The 16,135-nt window shown below is 38.0% G+C and overlaps 1 protein-coding gene across 1 annotated transcript; it reads left to right on the top strand.

The window, feature by feature from the left end:
• The first annotated feature begins 1,224 nt into the window (after nucleotides 1–1,224).
• On the top strand, nucleotides 1,225–5,977 carry LOC107666368 (intermediate filament protein ON3-like). The gene is made up of 9 exons (XM_016457630.1): nucleotides 1,225–1,727; nucleotides 2,887–3,095; nucleotides 3,742–3,802; nucleotides 3,902–3,997; nucleotides 4,096–4,260; nucleotides 4,381–4,506; nucleotides 4,616–4,836; nucleotides 4,954–4,997; nucleotides 5,181–5,977. Exons 1-9 carry the CDS (start codon nucleotides 1,344–1,346, stop codon nucleotides 5,411–5,413), a joined length of 1,539 nt encoding a protein of 512 aa, XP_016313116.1. The 5' UTR covers nucleotides 1,225–1,343; the 3' UTR covers nucleotides 5,414–5,977.
• Nucleotides 5,978–16,135: the final 10,158 nt, after the last annotated feature.

The following is a 16,135-nucleotide window of genomic DNA, read 5'->3' on the forward strand; positions in this document are numbered from 1 at the left end:
TAGAAACACCTGGTGATGAAATCAGTGGTCAATGGAAAGGACTGTGCTGGAGGAACAGGTCAAGGCAGATATACTTTTGTTTGAGCAGATACTGTAACGCTTAGGGAATTAACAAGAATTCCAGTGCATTGGTGTGGTCATCTAGAAGCATCTTGAATATCCAATGGCTAAAACGATTGAATCATAACAGAAAAGAAGTCACATATCTGTAAAGATACAGTGCAAATCTTAAAACGTGCCATTTTAAACCCATTAAATCACTTATAACAAACTAAAACTGGAGAAGGCCTAAACTTATCTTATGGATTTCCCAAAACTCAAGCTTAATAAAGAGCCTTCATTACCTTTAAGCAATGTAAAAAAAAAAAAAACAGGCCTCTGGTTCTTTAACCATAAACCCAGAAAGATTATAAATCTGGTTAATTTTAGCAGGTCTCTGGATTCCAGAGGGCTTCGGGACCTTAGGGGGTAGATTGAGAAACTGAGAAACTGTTGGTGGCCTCTATGATGTAGGACAGTTTCAAATGGTTTTGTTTATAGCCCTGTCTGTCAAGTTTGCTAAGTGTTATATTATGTAACATTCTTAATTTCCACCACGTTCAGCTCAACTTTATAGAGGTACTTCAAGCATTTGGGTTACCATATAATGTTTGTGTGGATTTAAATGTTATATCAGATCACAAGTGAGTTGGGTGCTGGAGGTAATGCTGAAGTACAGCTGGACATCACATGCTCCACTTTGTGTAACTTCCAGTGCTAAGAGATAAAACATGTCAGCTGTCACAGGTTTAAAGTGAAATTTAAAGCCTTCCAGATGTCTTATTTGTATAGGCAAATCCATAGTTGCAAGCTATTTCAATGTGAAACATTGGCTTGTAGATTCTGGTGCTGCATTAGCGTACTTCAGTACTAGTGTTTAATATTATTGACATATTATTGTGTGTGTTTGTTCACACTCTGTATTTTGGCTTTTATTAAAGCAATCCATTCTTTTATAGAACAAGTCATATATATTAACCAGAATTATCCAAAGAAAAGGGTAAAATATAGAAATAATTTTATTGTTTAAACCATTAATAATTACAAAAACATCCATGTACATGGTTAGGCTAAATGTAGGGATATGAGTATTGCATTTCAACCACACCCACCCACTACACCTAAGCACCGGCCAATCAGAGCCTTCTTTTGGCTCCTCCCACTCAGCAGCACATATAGTAGGAGGCAGAGTCTGCTGTTCTCTAGCTGCTCGAGTTTCTCCAGCACAGCAGACAAGGCTCATATCTGCTGCTCTTGCTCCAAGTCATTCTCTGCCAGCACAAGACAGAAAACACATCAGCAGGATGTCGTTCACCAAGAAAACCAACTACACTGTGAAGTCCTCTTCCTCTGGATCTGCTCCACGCAGCTTCAGCAGTATGTCTTACTCTGGCCCCAGCGTCAGCCGGCAGAGCTACAGTGTGCGCAGCTCCTATGGAGGTGCCAACCGTGGCATGGGATCTGGATTGGGAGGAGGTAGCTTCATCAGCAGCTCTTCAGCCTATGGTCTTGGCATGGGAATGGGCATGGGTACCGGTGTCGTAGCACCCATTCAAGCGGTCACCTTCAACAAGAGCCTCCTGGCACCTCTGAACCTGGAGATCGACCCCAACATCCAGGTTGTCCGCACCCAGGAGAAAGAGCAAATTAAGTCCCTCAACAACCGTTTCGCTTCCTTCATTGATAAGGTGGGTTTAAAGTTTCTTTCTTTGCAGTTTTATTAGTTAAAGAGTTTCCAGGTATGAGTCAAACTAAAGGTCGTAATAACTCCTGACTGCATGTTCTTGCTTAAAACATCTGTAGAAGTCAATCTAGTGTGGCATAGAAAATATAGATGGGGTTGGATACATTCTCATCAAAGGGAAAGAAACGAGACTTATGGAAAGTGGAGAAAAGTGTGTGTACATGGTCAGAGTGTGATGGCTTTTCATTTGAATGGGATGCCCCGAGGCTCTTCTGAAACCCTTGTGGAGAGTCCACACCCAAATAAGGATGTCCTGCAGGACATGAAACCTGTTATCTGCATATTAATCTTGTTAAATTATTGCAAACTATGTATTATTACATTTCCAAACAAAAAATATCCATATCAGAAGAAAAGATAGTCACATACCTAGATAGTTAATATTTAATTTGAAGAACCGGGGTCATGTTCTGGATAGCACTGGATAGGTTACGTAACAGCTTTCAAGGCAACAAGAAGAGGAAATATTCTGCCACACTTTTAAGCTGTTAAGTCTTTGTGCCCTTCCTCTTAACTAGTCTGCTTTGCATTATATTATTTGTTTTAAACACACCGTTTTGAATAAGAAAGCTGATTAGTTATGCCAGCTGGCTCAGTGACACCTTTACTGTAACCTAATTATGTGTGCAATGTTCACCTTGAGCTGTTAAAGTTTTATCACTGAATTATTTGCTCTCCGCCCACCATTTACACACTCTTTTAAGAGACTCTAGCAGATCTGGTCTCTTCCTGCTGTCCATTGAATATTAACTATGTAGATAGTCCCATCCACAGGATAGGTACAGCTCTAGTCACCCTTCCTGATGTTCTACTGGAATATGCGTCACCATTTCCAAGGGGAAAAAAAGTGTTACAAACTGAAAACATGTGCATCTCTCGTTATTTAAGGAAAACAGCACTTTCCTTTCTGAAGATCATGAACCACAAGCACTACGTTGGCATATGGTCTCACTTTTGTAAGCTGGCGTAGAACCATGATTCCAAAATGACTTTGCAGCATCGGTCTGGGGGCGTTGCTCTCCGAAGCTGCACTTGCTGCCAAGTATGGTTTTCATTTGTGCCTTGATTGAGACAAAACCTCTATTCTCATCTTGCCAATGTAGGTACGTTTCCTGGAGCAGCAAAACAAGATGCTGGAGACCAAATGGAGCCTCCTTCAGAACCAGACGGCCACACGCTCCAACATCGACGCCATGTTCGAGGCCTACATCTCCAATCTGCGCAGACAGCTCGACAGCCTTGGTAATGACAAAATGAAGCTGGAGGCTGATCTGCACAACATGCAAGGCCTTGTTGAGGACTTCAAAAACAAGTATGTACAATGGCTTTCACAAAAGCCTCATTTTAATTTGGCTGGACGTTTGGTCTGGGTGATGGACAGCGCCCAAGTATTGTCAAAGGAGGCTTTTGTGGTGCACTTAAGTTTTCCCAGAATAAATGAGGCTCTATAAATTCAAATGGAGGGAAAACATGTTTTAAAGTTTTCTGATGGGAATAAACTCAATTCATTATCCAACAAGGCGTATGTAACTGATACAGAAAGTGCATGGTTGCTCTTGTCTCTCCCTGGTATACCTGCCACCTGGACAATGGTCCAGCCTTTTTGAGATTTGAATCATATTATAGGCATTTCAGGCATGATTATAGGCATTATATACATAATATCCCATTGAAAAAAAAACATGTCTGTGCCTCAATTAAATGGGCGTCAGCATGAGTCAGATAGATTACAGCTATTAAACAAACATCTACGCAGCACCTTTCATGGATCTCTAAACAAATCTGATGGGCCGATTAATGTTAAAACCCATGGGACACACTGAACTGAATCCAGAAAAAGAACAAGCGTTTCTTAATAAAGATGGAGCATTGCTGCCCCCTAGTGTACAAAACCCATTTATAAACAATTCAAAACATTCCTGATTTTAACCAAAGTAATTTTTTTCACTTCTCTTCAGGTATGAGGATGAGATCAACAAGCGCACAGAGTGTGAGAACGAGTTTGTGCTCATCAAGAAGGTTCGTAGATTGTCTCTTACATAATTCAAAACAATGTAACTACTCACAAACGCTTACTTTAATCTTAAATGATGATTAAATTATGTTTGCTTTTTGTAGGATGTTGATGAGGCCTACATGAATAAGGTTGAGCTGGAGGCCAAATTGGAAAGCCTCACTGACGAGATCAACTTCCTCAGGCAGATCTTTGAGGAGGTAAATTACAGCTAGAGATTTCCACTACACATATAGTTCACTTACATATGACAAAACACACTTTGATAATGTTGTGCTCTCTCATTGTGAACTTGTAGGAGATCCGTGAGCTGCAGTCTCAGATCAAGGACACCTCAGTCGTTGTGGAGATGGACAACAGTAGGAATCTCGACATGGATGCCATCGTCGCTGAGGTCCGCGCTCAGTACGAAGACATCGCTAACCGAAGCCGGGCTGAGGCTGAGATGTGGTACAAGTCCAAGGTGTGTTATCTTTTGAGTATCATCCAAACTGTAAAGTCTTAATCTGGTTGTTCAAAGCAAATGTTACTATTGAGGTGCATGAGATATTAAATCTTACACATCGTATGTTCTGTTCCTCAGTTCGAGGAGATCCAGACATCCGCAAGCAAATACGGTGATGACCTTAGATCAACAAAGACAGAGATTGCTGATCTTAACCGCATGATTCAGAGACTGCAGTCCGAGATCGATTCCGTGAAAGGACAGGTATGCAACTACACAAACAAAAAATGTAGAATACTTGAATATTAAGTTTGTTTTGTAGGCAACAGACATTAGGAGCGAAACTGAGCACAAATATTTCTTGTTTCGGTAGCGCGCCAATCTGGAGAACCAGATCGCAGAGGCAGAGGAACGTGGCGAGTTGGCCATGAGAGATGCCAAGGGCCGCATTAAGGACCTGGAAGATGCCCTGCAGAGAGCCAAGCAGGACATGGCCCGCCAGATTAGAGAATATCAGGACCTGATGAACGTCAAACTCGCCCTGGACATTGAGATCGCCACATACAGGAAGCTCCTGGAGGGAGAGGAGGACAGGTGAGTCAATCAAATGCATGCTTGCTGTGAGACCTAGTACTCTATTTTTGAGATGAGGTTCAGATATCTCATTCTGTGCAGGAGTCTCATTACCACTTGTTCACTCTTTTCCAACAGACTGGCAAGTGGAATCAAGTCCATCAATATCTCAAAACAGAGCAGTAAGTTTGACTCTTTATCACAGAGGACCCTACTGAAAAGCCCAGCATGAGGTTCTAGTATGCTCTTGTATCATCGACGTTTTGTGCTGGTCTTTTCAGGATTCTTTCTTCACATGACAATTCTTGTAACTATATGATATCAGGAGATCCTCATCTAACATCTTCATGTTTCTGTCCTGATAGCGAGCTATGGCTCTTATCCCCTGGAAAGTGCAAGCAGCGGCTACGGCAGCTACTCTAGTTATTCCAGCGGCTATGGTGGCGGATACGGTGGTGGCTACAGCTCTGGCGGCTACAGCTCTGGCAGTGGCTACGGTGACATCGTCTCTCAGACCAAGAAGAGCGTTGTGATCAAGATGATCGAGACCAAGGATGGCAGAGTTGTGTCTGAGTCCTCTGAGGTTGTCCAAGATTGAGCGAGTCCCCTTCCCCAATTCTGTCCACTAAACCTCACGCCCCTTATGCATTCCTGGCCTTCCCTCTCAACCGTTATGACTTCGGCCGGTCCAAGGCACTAGACACGAATGCAGTCACAAACCAGGTTGTAAGCAATAAAAAATTAACTCTGACTAAAGAATTCCAGAGGGACCAAATGCTCTCACTGCTCTTGTCGTGCCTTAATCCACATCACTAAAAACTCACGCCCACAGGCCACTGCACAACAATACTGTCTTCAGATCTTACCTTGCACAACATGGCCACGTCTGTAGGCTGGATAATCCTCGATGTGCCACTAACATGAGCTAGCCATTTAGCTGAATTGCTCAACATGCTAAGAAACTGATTTCCACAGTAACTATGAAGGGATATGTTTGCACTAAATTACTAGCATGTTAGTGGTAGATCCATGTGGTTTGCCTATTTAGTAGAGACTGTCATTTCATTGTGCTCTGGCAAATAAGAAAGACGTTGCCCATTGTGTATCGTTTTCTGAGGTGCTGTTTTTGCTACCAAAAATAAAGTGTTTACCTAAAACTTCATGTCTTTGTGTGTGTGTGTGTGTGTGTGTGTGTGTGTGTGTGTGTGTGTGTGAGAGAGAGAGAGAGCTAACTAGCCTCTCTACAAAACCCACACCCTTCAAAGACATGTCAGAAAGCTAAGGGCTCTCAGTTTGGCTGGTTAGCATGGTTCAGTTAGTCCCTGCCGGCAGATGTCATAGGCTGATTACTTACTCTACACCATCTAGACAAAAATATCTCTGAAATAATATTAACAAGCAGTCAATACTATTCTGAGTAAATAAAAAGGTTTGTGTGGTATTCGGGGGAAAAAATGCTCACAACAACTCACATTGTCAAGAACTCACAAGGATTCCCATTGTCTTTCTGCAGGATGAGGCACGTTGTACAAGTGTTCCTGTTTTTAAAAAAAACGAATCGATTCCCAATGCGTTTGTGACCCCTAGAGATTCATGACGGAACTACATGGTGCTTGTGAGCTGCAGATAGACATGCAAATGCAAAATTAAACTGAAATGCATAATATTTAAAATAAAATGAGTAAAAACAAGCCAAATATAACCTTTTACTGTCATCATATACAAGATATGTTATTAAGTATATTTATTGGAAGGTTAGTTAGCCTACTTGTGATAGTAATTTAAATCATAATGGTTCAACTGGCAACAATGGGGAAACCCAGGACAACTGCATGCCACCCATTTTTCAGTTGGTCCAGCAATGTCGCCTCTTACTCATGCATGATATTTTGACTTTGTGCTGTCTGACTCAAATAGTGACTCACTATTAGGCTACAGTATATTTCCAGGAAAGCAGATAGGCCTACATTTTGGCAAGAGAGCATCTGATTAAAAATGGCTTAAGTAAAACAGAATTCAGTTGTTTAATTTGGAAAGCATTTTTATATTGTCTTTCAAAGATTCTGCAACTACAATAAGACACATCAAATTTGAATTTTTTTCACACAGTTTAATAAACTTTGAGAATCCTTTATTTTATTTTATTTTTTTACTTTATTTGTATTTTCATTTTATAACAGTGGTGGTTAATACCAAATTACCACAATATTGGTGTAGTGTGTTAACTGTAGTGACATAAGTACTTAAGCAAAAACTATAGTTACTGTATGGTTGCCACTGAAAAAAAATCTAAACAAACAATAGCATTTATGCATTGTTTTGAGAAATCTGTATTGATAAAATAAACTAATTTATAATTATTACAATAGGTCTATACCATAACTATTAAATAAAATGTATTATGGAATCAGTTTATATATTAATCAATTTGTTTATTCAACAGCAAAAGCTAATGCATATCTAATAATATAAGCAATGAAGCTTTCCTTTCAACTGTATCATAAAAGCGTTAATTTTACTCAAATCTTTTGTGGACATCTGGTGGTTAAAAGGATGAAAAGCACCTATTGTACCAAGAGGTTGCAGTTGTTAAAAGTCTATGGGTTAATGTAAGCTATTATTGTTTTTTTTTTTCCTTTTAGGAGTTTTAAAAGCATGGCACGAAACCATAAACTAAACTAGCCAACATTACCTTGAAATTATGAGTATCACTGTTATTATTATTACTATTGGAACTTGATTCGTTTTTTTTTTTATGTGATTAATTTAAATTATTTTATACCATAATTCATATATGAAGCTCATATGAACTTTTCTTATAAAATAAGTCAAAGAATTGGGGAATTGTCATGAATAAGATATAATGGCAAATTATGTCACAAAAATAATGGTCCTAAAAATAGGCTTCTTTTGTTTTTGTTTTTGTTTTTGTTTTCTTCCTTTAAAATATGATACAGGCCGTTTCTGCATGAGAGTGATTCACAACATTTAGATCTGCATGGCTATACAAAACCCTACTAAAACATATAGAAAATTCAAAACAAACAATATTCTTCATACATAGAAAATAAAATAAAATAAGTGTCAAATAAGAAAATTAAGAAAATCTATACAGACTAAATGAAGCTCAAGTAGCATCGAAATGCCCAGAGATATTTTCATCAGATTCACTCAGCTGGAAGATCGGAGGAGCCGCTTGAGGAGGCTGATTCAGTTCGATTGTCATTCAACATAATCTCCAGAATCTTCGGTCGCAAGATAGCTTCCAGAAAGAATCATTGTGTCTACACACAAATTAGTTAGTGCCCAATACCACCAGCCAAACTATATTAATACAATCAGACGTGGCTTCTTCTACAGTTTGCATAGTGGAAAACCGACCAAAAGAAACTTCAGAAGAGGCTTCTCATAGGAGGTTTCTCTTCCACTAATGTCTCCATAATGGAAAACCAGCCAAAACAAGTTTCAGAGGAGGTTTCTCATAATGTCTCTTCTCCTAAATCTTCTCCTAAAGTCTCAATGGAGAGCTGGCCAAAAAAAAAAAAAGCCTCAGAAAAACAGGCTTCTCCTAACACAGCCACAATGGAAAACAGCCTAACAAGTAAGAGACAATAATACAGTGACAATGAAGTAACAATAACATAAAACAAATACATTAATATATAATATAATGTCACAGAAGCAACAAAGTTCACCCTGCTCAACCACAGCCTGTCACAGATTCAGCTCATCCTCAGCCAGCTCCATCACTTTTTGTTTGAGCATCAGTAACTCAGTGGTTGTTTGTGCTAGATCTCTCAAACTTTGATAAACGGTAGCCACATTTGTCTACTACAAATAAAATAAAACTCACTTGGACGTGTACTACACAATCACAGATTATGTGAGTTAATGTCAAATACAAAGAGTTCCGCTGTTACAACCTATCCCGCCACTGGGGTGAGTTGTAACACAGGCTGGGGATAGATGTAACAATGAGAGGCAATTTGCTGAAATAAGATTCACACTATCCAGTTTATGCAAGAACTGTGTTGAAAAACAAAGATTAATCAGGTTTGAATAAAGATTAAAGTAATTTAAAGTGGCAAAAACATTGTATTTCTTTTAGGACTTTATATTTAGCACAAAAACAATTGCTGGATGTGTTTGTGTGAGTGAGTGTGTGTGTGTATGTGTGTGTGTGTGTGTGTGTGTGTGTGTGTGTGTGTGTGTGTGTGTGTGTGTGTGTACTGTATTCCTGTCACATGAGGGGTCAGTCACAATATTCCCCAAAAGTCTGATATTTTAACATGTTATCTTTTTATTAATGATGGACAATCACGTATGTTGCTCCAATCCAGTCCAGTTTCATCTTAAAATATTAAGTGAAAATGTGAGCTAGTGTGTTGGTGTGATATGAGAGATGTGAAAGAAGCTTCGGCCTCAAAAAAAAAAAAACCTTAGAAAATACAGTACAAAGAGAAGAGAGTGTGAAGGGACCATGAAACTACAGAAAATAAAGAACAGCTGATCAAACAAAATGTACCAAAACTAAAAAAAAAAGTACCAAATCTACATAATGTTAGAAATGTTTTAATTGTGACTAAATAGATGTCAGCAAAACAAATTCCAATGCCAAATAACCACTTATTTTAACACACAACCTGCAAGCATAGGAAGAATTTAAGTCTTAAATTTCAGTCTGTTCCTCACATAAACATTGCAACCTCAAAGCTAGAGAGGATAATCATTTGGGGGAATGGATGGATGGACAGTATGCACTTTTTAAAAATAATGGTTCAAAAGAGGGTTTTTGCAGTGATGCCATAGAAGAAGAATTTTGGGGTGCCCAGAGAACTTCAGTGATCAGTTCTTTAAAGAACCTTTATTTTTTTTTAGTTTAAAGAACAGTTTAATAATTTAATTATTCAACATTTTTAGCTAATCCAGTTTAATAATCTAATTTTCTCCATTGTTATGAACCCTTTTGTGCAGTGGAACGGTTACATAAATGTTAAAGGTTCTGCATGGAACCACAGATGCCAATACAGAACTTTTATTTTTAAGAGTTAGCACAAATTGAATAGACTACTCTTATTAAGGCGCAGAGCAACTTTAACATTCTATTAAATACAACCAGGGCCAGATTATCGCACAGGCCTACCGGGCACGTGCCCAGGGCACCAGACCAGAGGGGGAAAGGTAAATAGGCCTATTGCTTCCGCTGGAACACGATTTCAACCGAGAATGACCTCCCCCACCCAGAAAAGAGATTTTAATCGAGGGGGACCAGGAAAGTGATTTTAACCAAGTCACAATCCGGCCCTGAATCTAGTTCTATTAAATAAAGTATCTGCTCCTGTCTCTCTGTTAAGATGCTATAACTATAATACCATATTAGGACAGATTCAAACTTTGAGTGACTTTCATGAATGTGAACACACATCCACCTGACACTAGGTGGTGCTATAATAAAATAATTTATATTTCTGTTCAGAAAAGAAAATGGTACAAAACTGTCACTGGGGAGGTATGTACTGATTTGTACACTTTAGATACTATTATGCACTTCTAAAATACTAATATGTAGCTTTAAGGTACAAAGATGTAACTTTTAGTTTTTGTGGCTTAGGGTACCACCCCCATGACAGCTGTATACCCTTTTTTCTGGCAATGTAAGGGTTAAAATTCAAAATGAAAAAATCACTTCTATAGAATCCAATGATCACAAACGTTCTATTTCTGTCAATATAATATCTGATATTGCAAGTTCTCCGAGTAAGTCTCTTTTTAGCTTGTCTTAGGTCATTTCACATGAACAATTAAAAGAAAGTGTGTATCATTTAGCAAAGATCCTCAAAAACATGTTCATCGATTTATTATTCACAGATGGAATGCTAAATTTTTGTTCATTTTGCCCTAGGGGGCGCTATAACAAACAAAAATAAATAAATTAATAAAATAAAATAAAAAAATTCCATAAATCAATAAGCTCATGATGTTCAACGTGATTCTTTTAAATGTGGCAACTGACCCTTTGCTAACCCTCATTTAAAAAGTCGCTGACCACAAATCGTTGTCTGTCAAGCTTTTACTCTTGTCCAATGAAAATTCTGTGTCGTTGAATAGTCAACATGAAATCAATATAAAAGCCAAGTAAACTTGCATTCAGTCCTACTTTTGCTCCCAGATAAATAAATGTTATTAACTTAATGTTAATTAATTTATGTATTGATTAAGTCATAGCTGTAGCAACAATAAGAGTTCACACTAGAACAGATGCTATATATGTTATTAAAAAAAAAAAACTTTTGTGTTCAGTTACTGTGTTGTTATCAATTGTAAATGCTTTCAAAAAGACTTCTGACTCAATTGCAGTGGTTCCCAAACGGGGTGTGTGCAAGCCTGGAGGAAAAGTGTGTGCTCTGGGGGAGGGCAATGCAATATTTGTAATGGCAGAATGCCAGAATATCTCATAATAAAATGACATATGACACATGTCAGTATTTTATTGGCTCTTTTCCCCACTATCAGCAGTTCAAGCTCCAATTTACTGTTCCACACATCTCATGATTTAAAACACTTCTGTCATCAAACAGTTGCGTCTATTTTCATAACCAGTGAGATCTGGTGGTTCATTTGCCTAGAGTAGCGTACAGAGTCAATCGCAAAACGGGATGAGAAATGTTTAAAATTGTCTATTACACTCATTGTTTATGAACTTCATCCATGTCTTTTAATTGTTAACAAATGTATTAAGTCTTAATATTTTATATTTAGATCAAATGCAAACTTTAGATTCCCATAACTGCTGGTGGATTTGAGTTGGCAGACTCGATCATAATGCTGTTGGTGTCACGCTGTAGGGATGAAAACTGTTGGTTACAGATGATTGACATTTGGCCTGTGGAACTGCTTGTACGAGCTACAGTCCCATTGGGGAACTCTGCTGTTCAAAACAGTTCTGCTGATTGATTATCACTCAAAGGTCATCACTAACTTGACCTCTTTTTACAGTGGTTATCAGGAGCCTGTACTAGAGATGTGGGCAGGTCCTCTCAATTCAGTGCACTTCTAAAAGTTGTGACAGAAGCCAAAGACATCCAGACGGATTTTAATGTAATTTATCATTTAATTAAATGTATTTCTTTTTTACATTTCTAAATTATTAAAAATAAATTACATTCATTTGATTTAATTTTATAATTTACTTTGTTAATTTAAAAATATTTAAATTAATGTAAAATATTTAATATAAAAATATTCAAATAAAATCACAATGCCACTACATTACATTACTGACCTCATATATTGATGAAATCATATTATGGCCCCAATGAATACATGCATTCATTGAGGACATGTTCACATAGATATGTGATGATATAGCATTTGTGCTATGTAAGAGAGCAAATGGCTCTGGAGTCAGATTTGCAGGTTTGACAGCTGTGATGAAGCACAGTGCAGTCTGTCAGTGTAAGAGACAGGAAAAAAATATTTTTTATTAAAGGGGTCGTATGATGCTGCTAAAAAGAACATTATTTTGTGTATTTGGTGTAATGAAATGTGTTTATGCGGTTTAAGGTAAAAAAAAACACATTATTTTCCACATAATGTACATTATTGTTTTTCCTCTATGCCCCGCCTTTCTGAAACGCGTCGATTTTTACAAAGCTCATCTGTCTGAAAAAGCGAGGTGTGCTCTGATTGGCCAGCTATCCAGTGCATTGTGATTGGCCGATTACCTCAAGCGTGTGACGGAAATGTTAGGCCCCTGTCAGACCGGAGCGATGATGCCTTGTCCGGCCGGAGCGATGATTCAAAAACATGAAAACCCATTATAAACGAGGCATTCGTTGCATCCAGTGGGGACATCATTATGGATTATAATGACTTATAAACAAAGTAGTTTCGCTTTCACAATGAATCACACAGCGCTTTCACGACATGGCGGCAACAACAATGCTACAGCGAGAATAAAAGTTACGCCTTCTTTCTTTGTGTGAACATTTGGGCAGCGTTATGCAAATCTTCCCACATAGTGACATAGATATGTGGGAGCGTGATGGAACGAGCCGTTTTAGGTAGGTGTGGCTGACTCTTAACTTTTATAAAGAATATCTCTTTGGATTTGAGACTTTAGTCTTTGCAACTTTACAGATCTTCTTTATGCACCAAGAGCTTGTAACAATTCAAAGAGAAAGGAAAAATTTAAATCGTATCATATGACCCCTTTAAGCAGAGGACGAAGCATATACCCTGCAAGACAGGTTAAGGCAAAACCCTCCTCATACATAGGCCTACACTTCTTACGTGACAGACCCTGACCTTACAGTACTCGGGGGGTCTTTTATTAGAGGACGAGAAAATTCCATCATGAATATGTGCCTGTGCCTGTGTAGCTGCAGGGGACAAACACACAAAGTAGGCAGTGGGAAACTAAAAAGCTTTAGAGTCTCTGCCATAAATCCTCAGGGCTTCAAGCACTTGAAACTACACACCTTTTATTTCTAAATATGTTTCAGAACTGCCAAAACCTTGACAGCTCTGTTGTTGTTGCTGCATTGCTGACACCAGCATTGGAATAACAAACGTTAGTGGCAAATGGTCTTAAATCAAGACATAAGGCTGCTGTTTTTGAACAGATCATGTCTCAGATTGATTGTACATTATGCATCTGTTGCAGCACTGAAACACTGACTGTTATAAATGTCCAGTAAAAGTTGTAGTATTGATGTAATTTTGAACGCTATGGTTGTGTTTATATAGTACTTGTGCAATATAAATTTTCACACAGTGGATTTAAAGATAAAGTATTTTATTTGTTTCCATTTTAGCAAGGGAGTAAGGACACACCCTCTTTGAGTTCACCCTTTTTATTAGCTTTCCATTAGATCTCACCCATTGGTGGCCCCTTTAGATCATTATCAGGTTTGGTCCTACTAGTCTATTTTTGGTCCTAGTTTTCTATAGGAAAGGACATCAACTAGATTTTCATATATTCTAAAGAGAATTTGTGTAACATTTGCCTGTGCTCTGAGTTATGTTAGCATGTTACTATGCATTTACCAGGGTGTTTACTAATTTATGAGGTGTTTCAAATGTTTTATCATCCGTCGAGCAAAAATATCAGTTCTCAGCATAAATGAGTACACTCCCTCTGAATGAATACAAAAGGAGAGGGTAGCATCTTCTGTTTCAAGTTTTTGCATTATCTCACACAGTGAATTCATGACAGCATTGATGAAGCACAACTCCCTCACACCTTCAGCACTCATACATTCCTGTATAAGAGCTTTACTACCACTGAACTTCGCTGTGGGAACCAGGCACTTCTCACTGTACTCCTCCTCTAGCAGCACCTGTTAGGTGATTGACTTAATCTCATGAGACCAGAGCATGGATTCTCAGAAGTCTATATTTTGTAAATATGGGCATTGGAAAAGGTTAAATGAGTTTATTGTGCTTATACAGTAGGTAGTTCCAGTGTGGACAACAACCATGTATGTCACTTCTTACTCTGTTAGAACAGTCACTCTTTTCATAGCTTTTGCAGGCTCTGAGACATTTGCTTGATATTTCTCCTGCTCCTTTTCTAGCAAAAAATCACTCATCACTAAATGAAAGCTTAAAGTGAAGGCCCGATAATTTCAGGGGCCTTGTCACAAGTCCATTGTTTTTACATTTCTGTGTTACTTTTGCTATATTTTCACACTTAAAGCAATGATCTGGTATTCCTCCTGTACCACTGTCCTCTTCTGTGCTAAAAAATACATCTCCTGACAGTTCTCTCCAAGTGGTTCCACTGCTGTCAGCATTAAGTCTGAGAATGATTCAGTGGGCTATATAACACATTTAATTATCAAGAAATTACTTCTCTTTAAAAGTTTTGGTTCAACATACTTACCTGTTGATCAACAAACAAAAAAGGATTCAGGAGGGTAGTAATTTTTGCAATACAACATTTTATCACTTTGATAGGAAAATCTTATTTTGACATGCTTCTTTGGTAATTAATCAGGCAGACTTGCTGGAACTTTATATCTCTAAAGAACCCTAACATGTCTTCTAAGTAAAGAGTAATTGCTGAATTTGTTAAGTTTCACATTCATTTACGCTGTGCACTCTGCATATATTCAGTGTAAATGGTAACAGTAATAGCATGTCTCCTTAATAAACTGCATAACTTGAGGTCTTATTATTATCTACAAATGTTGTAGGACGAGTTAAATGCTGAAGTGTGCTACTAATTTTGAATAACTTATGAGCAATAGTAATAGTCTCACTATTAATAGCAAGAACCACTTATAACAGAATTTAATTTGACCGCATAATCATTAAAAACTGTAGAACAGACAAAGCAAGTGATCATCTACAAAACAAAAAGATCATGGTGTGTCTATCCTCAGATTCATTACTGGGTTCACTTCCCAGGGAACATGCTGATGTAAATGTATACCTTGAATGGATGTATGTTTCTTTGGATGACAGCATCTGCATTCATGTATTTATTAGTAGTCATATTCCAAAGTGGGATTCATTAAAATGAAGCGTTCATTGGTTATGAACAGAGATAAGTCTGCCACAGATGCATCGCAATCATATCTTGGGCAACAGGGCTCTTGGGTACAAGAGCAGAGAGCCAGAGGGTTGGGATGTGGCAGGACATGAAATATTAGGTGGAGAAAAGAAGGAGGAGAGCAAACGATGGGAGGGGAACGCAGTGAGTACAGGAATTCACTTTTAAAGGATTATAGGAATGAATGGCTCGATTTTAGCTCTTTATTTGAATGACCTACTACATCCAATAAGCTTGAAGCTAATTTAGGAAAACAGTCTTGCAACACATATATTAATTTGACATGCTGGGATTTGAAACATCAGCTTGCATTGTGTTCGATGAATTACAGCTATATAATTGCAACTGTTTTTGTCATTTTAACTTATTTTAACTTTTCACAGTAAATTCTATATGTCATTATTGTTATATAGTGAGTACTAAATAGAATCACCTTATTCAAATGCATCCAGTGTATTTACATTCAGATTAAAAGCAATGCAAAAGTAGGACATGCACACAGATAGCATGCAAAGCTGTGGAAAAGTGTGAGAGAGGGAACCAGTGGATCTGCTTCTTGTCAGGCATGTTATGTCACACAGGTTTATGTCCTCTGGGCCTCACAGTTTCGCTCAGTAACATTGGTGGGATAACTGATTCATGTCAGGACTTAACTTGAGACTAATAATGTTATTAGAAGAATTAAGGTTGTGCAAGTATATTTTTTCTGTGTGCCTCTTGATTGAAGTGTGTTGTTCCTGTATCACCCATACTTAAAATATT

The sequence above is a fragment of the Sinocyclocheilus anshuiensis genome, unplaced genomic scaffold (assembly GCF_001515605.1).
Source record: "Sinocyclocheilus anshuiensis isolate Anshui unplaced genomic scaffold, SAMN03320099.WGS_v1.1 scaffold201, whole genome shotgun sequence".
In the NCBI taxonomy this organism is placed as follows: domain Eukaryota; kingdom Metazoa; phylum Chordata; class Actinopteri; order Cypriniformes; family Cyprinidae; genus Sinocyclocheilus; species Sinocyclocheilus anshuiensis.

Bases quoted from the DNA above. Each gene is read 5' to 3' on its own strand.
- LOC107666368 (XM_016457630.1), top strand. From the start codon at position 1,344: ATGTCGTTCACCAAGAAAACCAACTACACTGTGAAGTCCTCTTCCTCT. The intron at 1,728-2,886 runs GTGGGTTTAAAG...TTGCCAATGTAG, and splicing joins TCGCTTCCTTCATTGATAAG to GTACGTTTCCTGGAGCAGCA. The intron at 3,998-4,095 runs GTAAATTACAGC...GTGAACTTGTAG, and splicing joins TCAGGCAGATCTTTGAGGAG to GAGATCCGTGAGCTGCAGTC.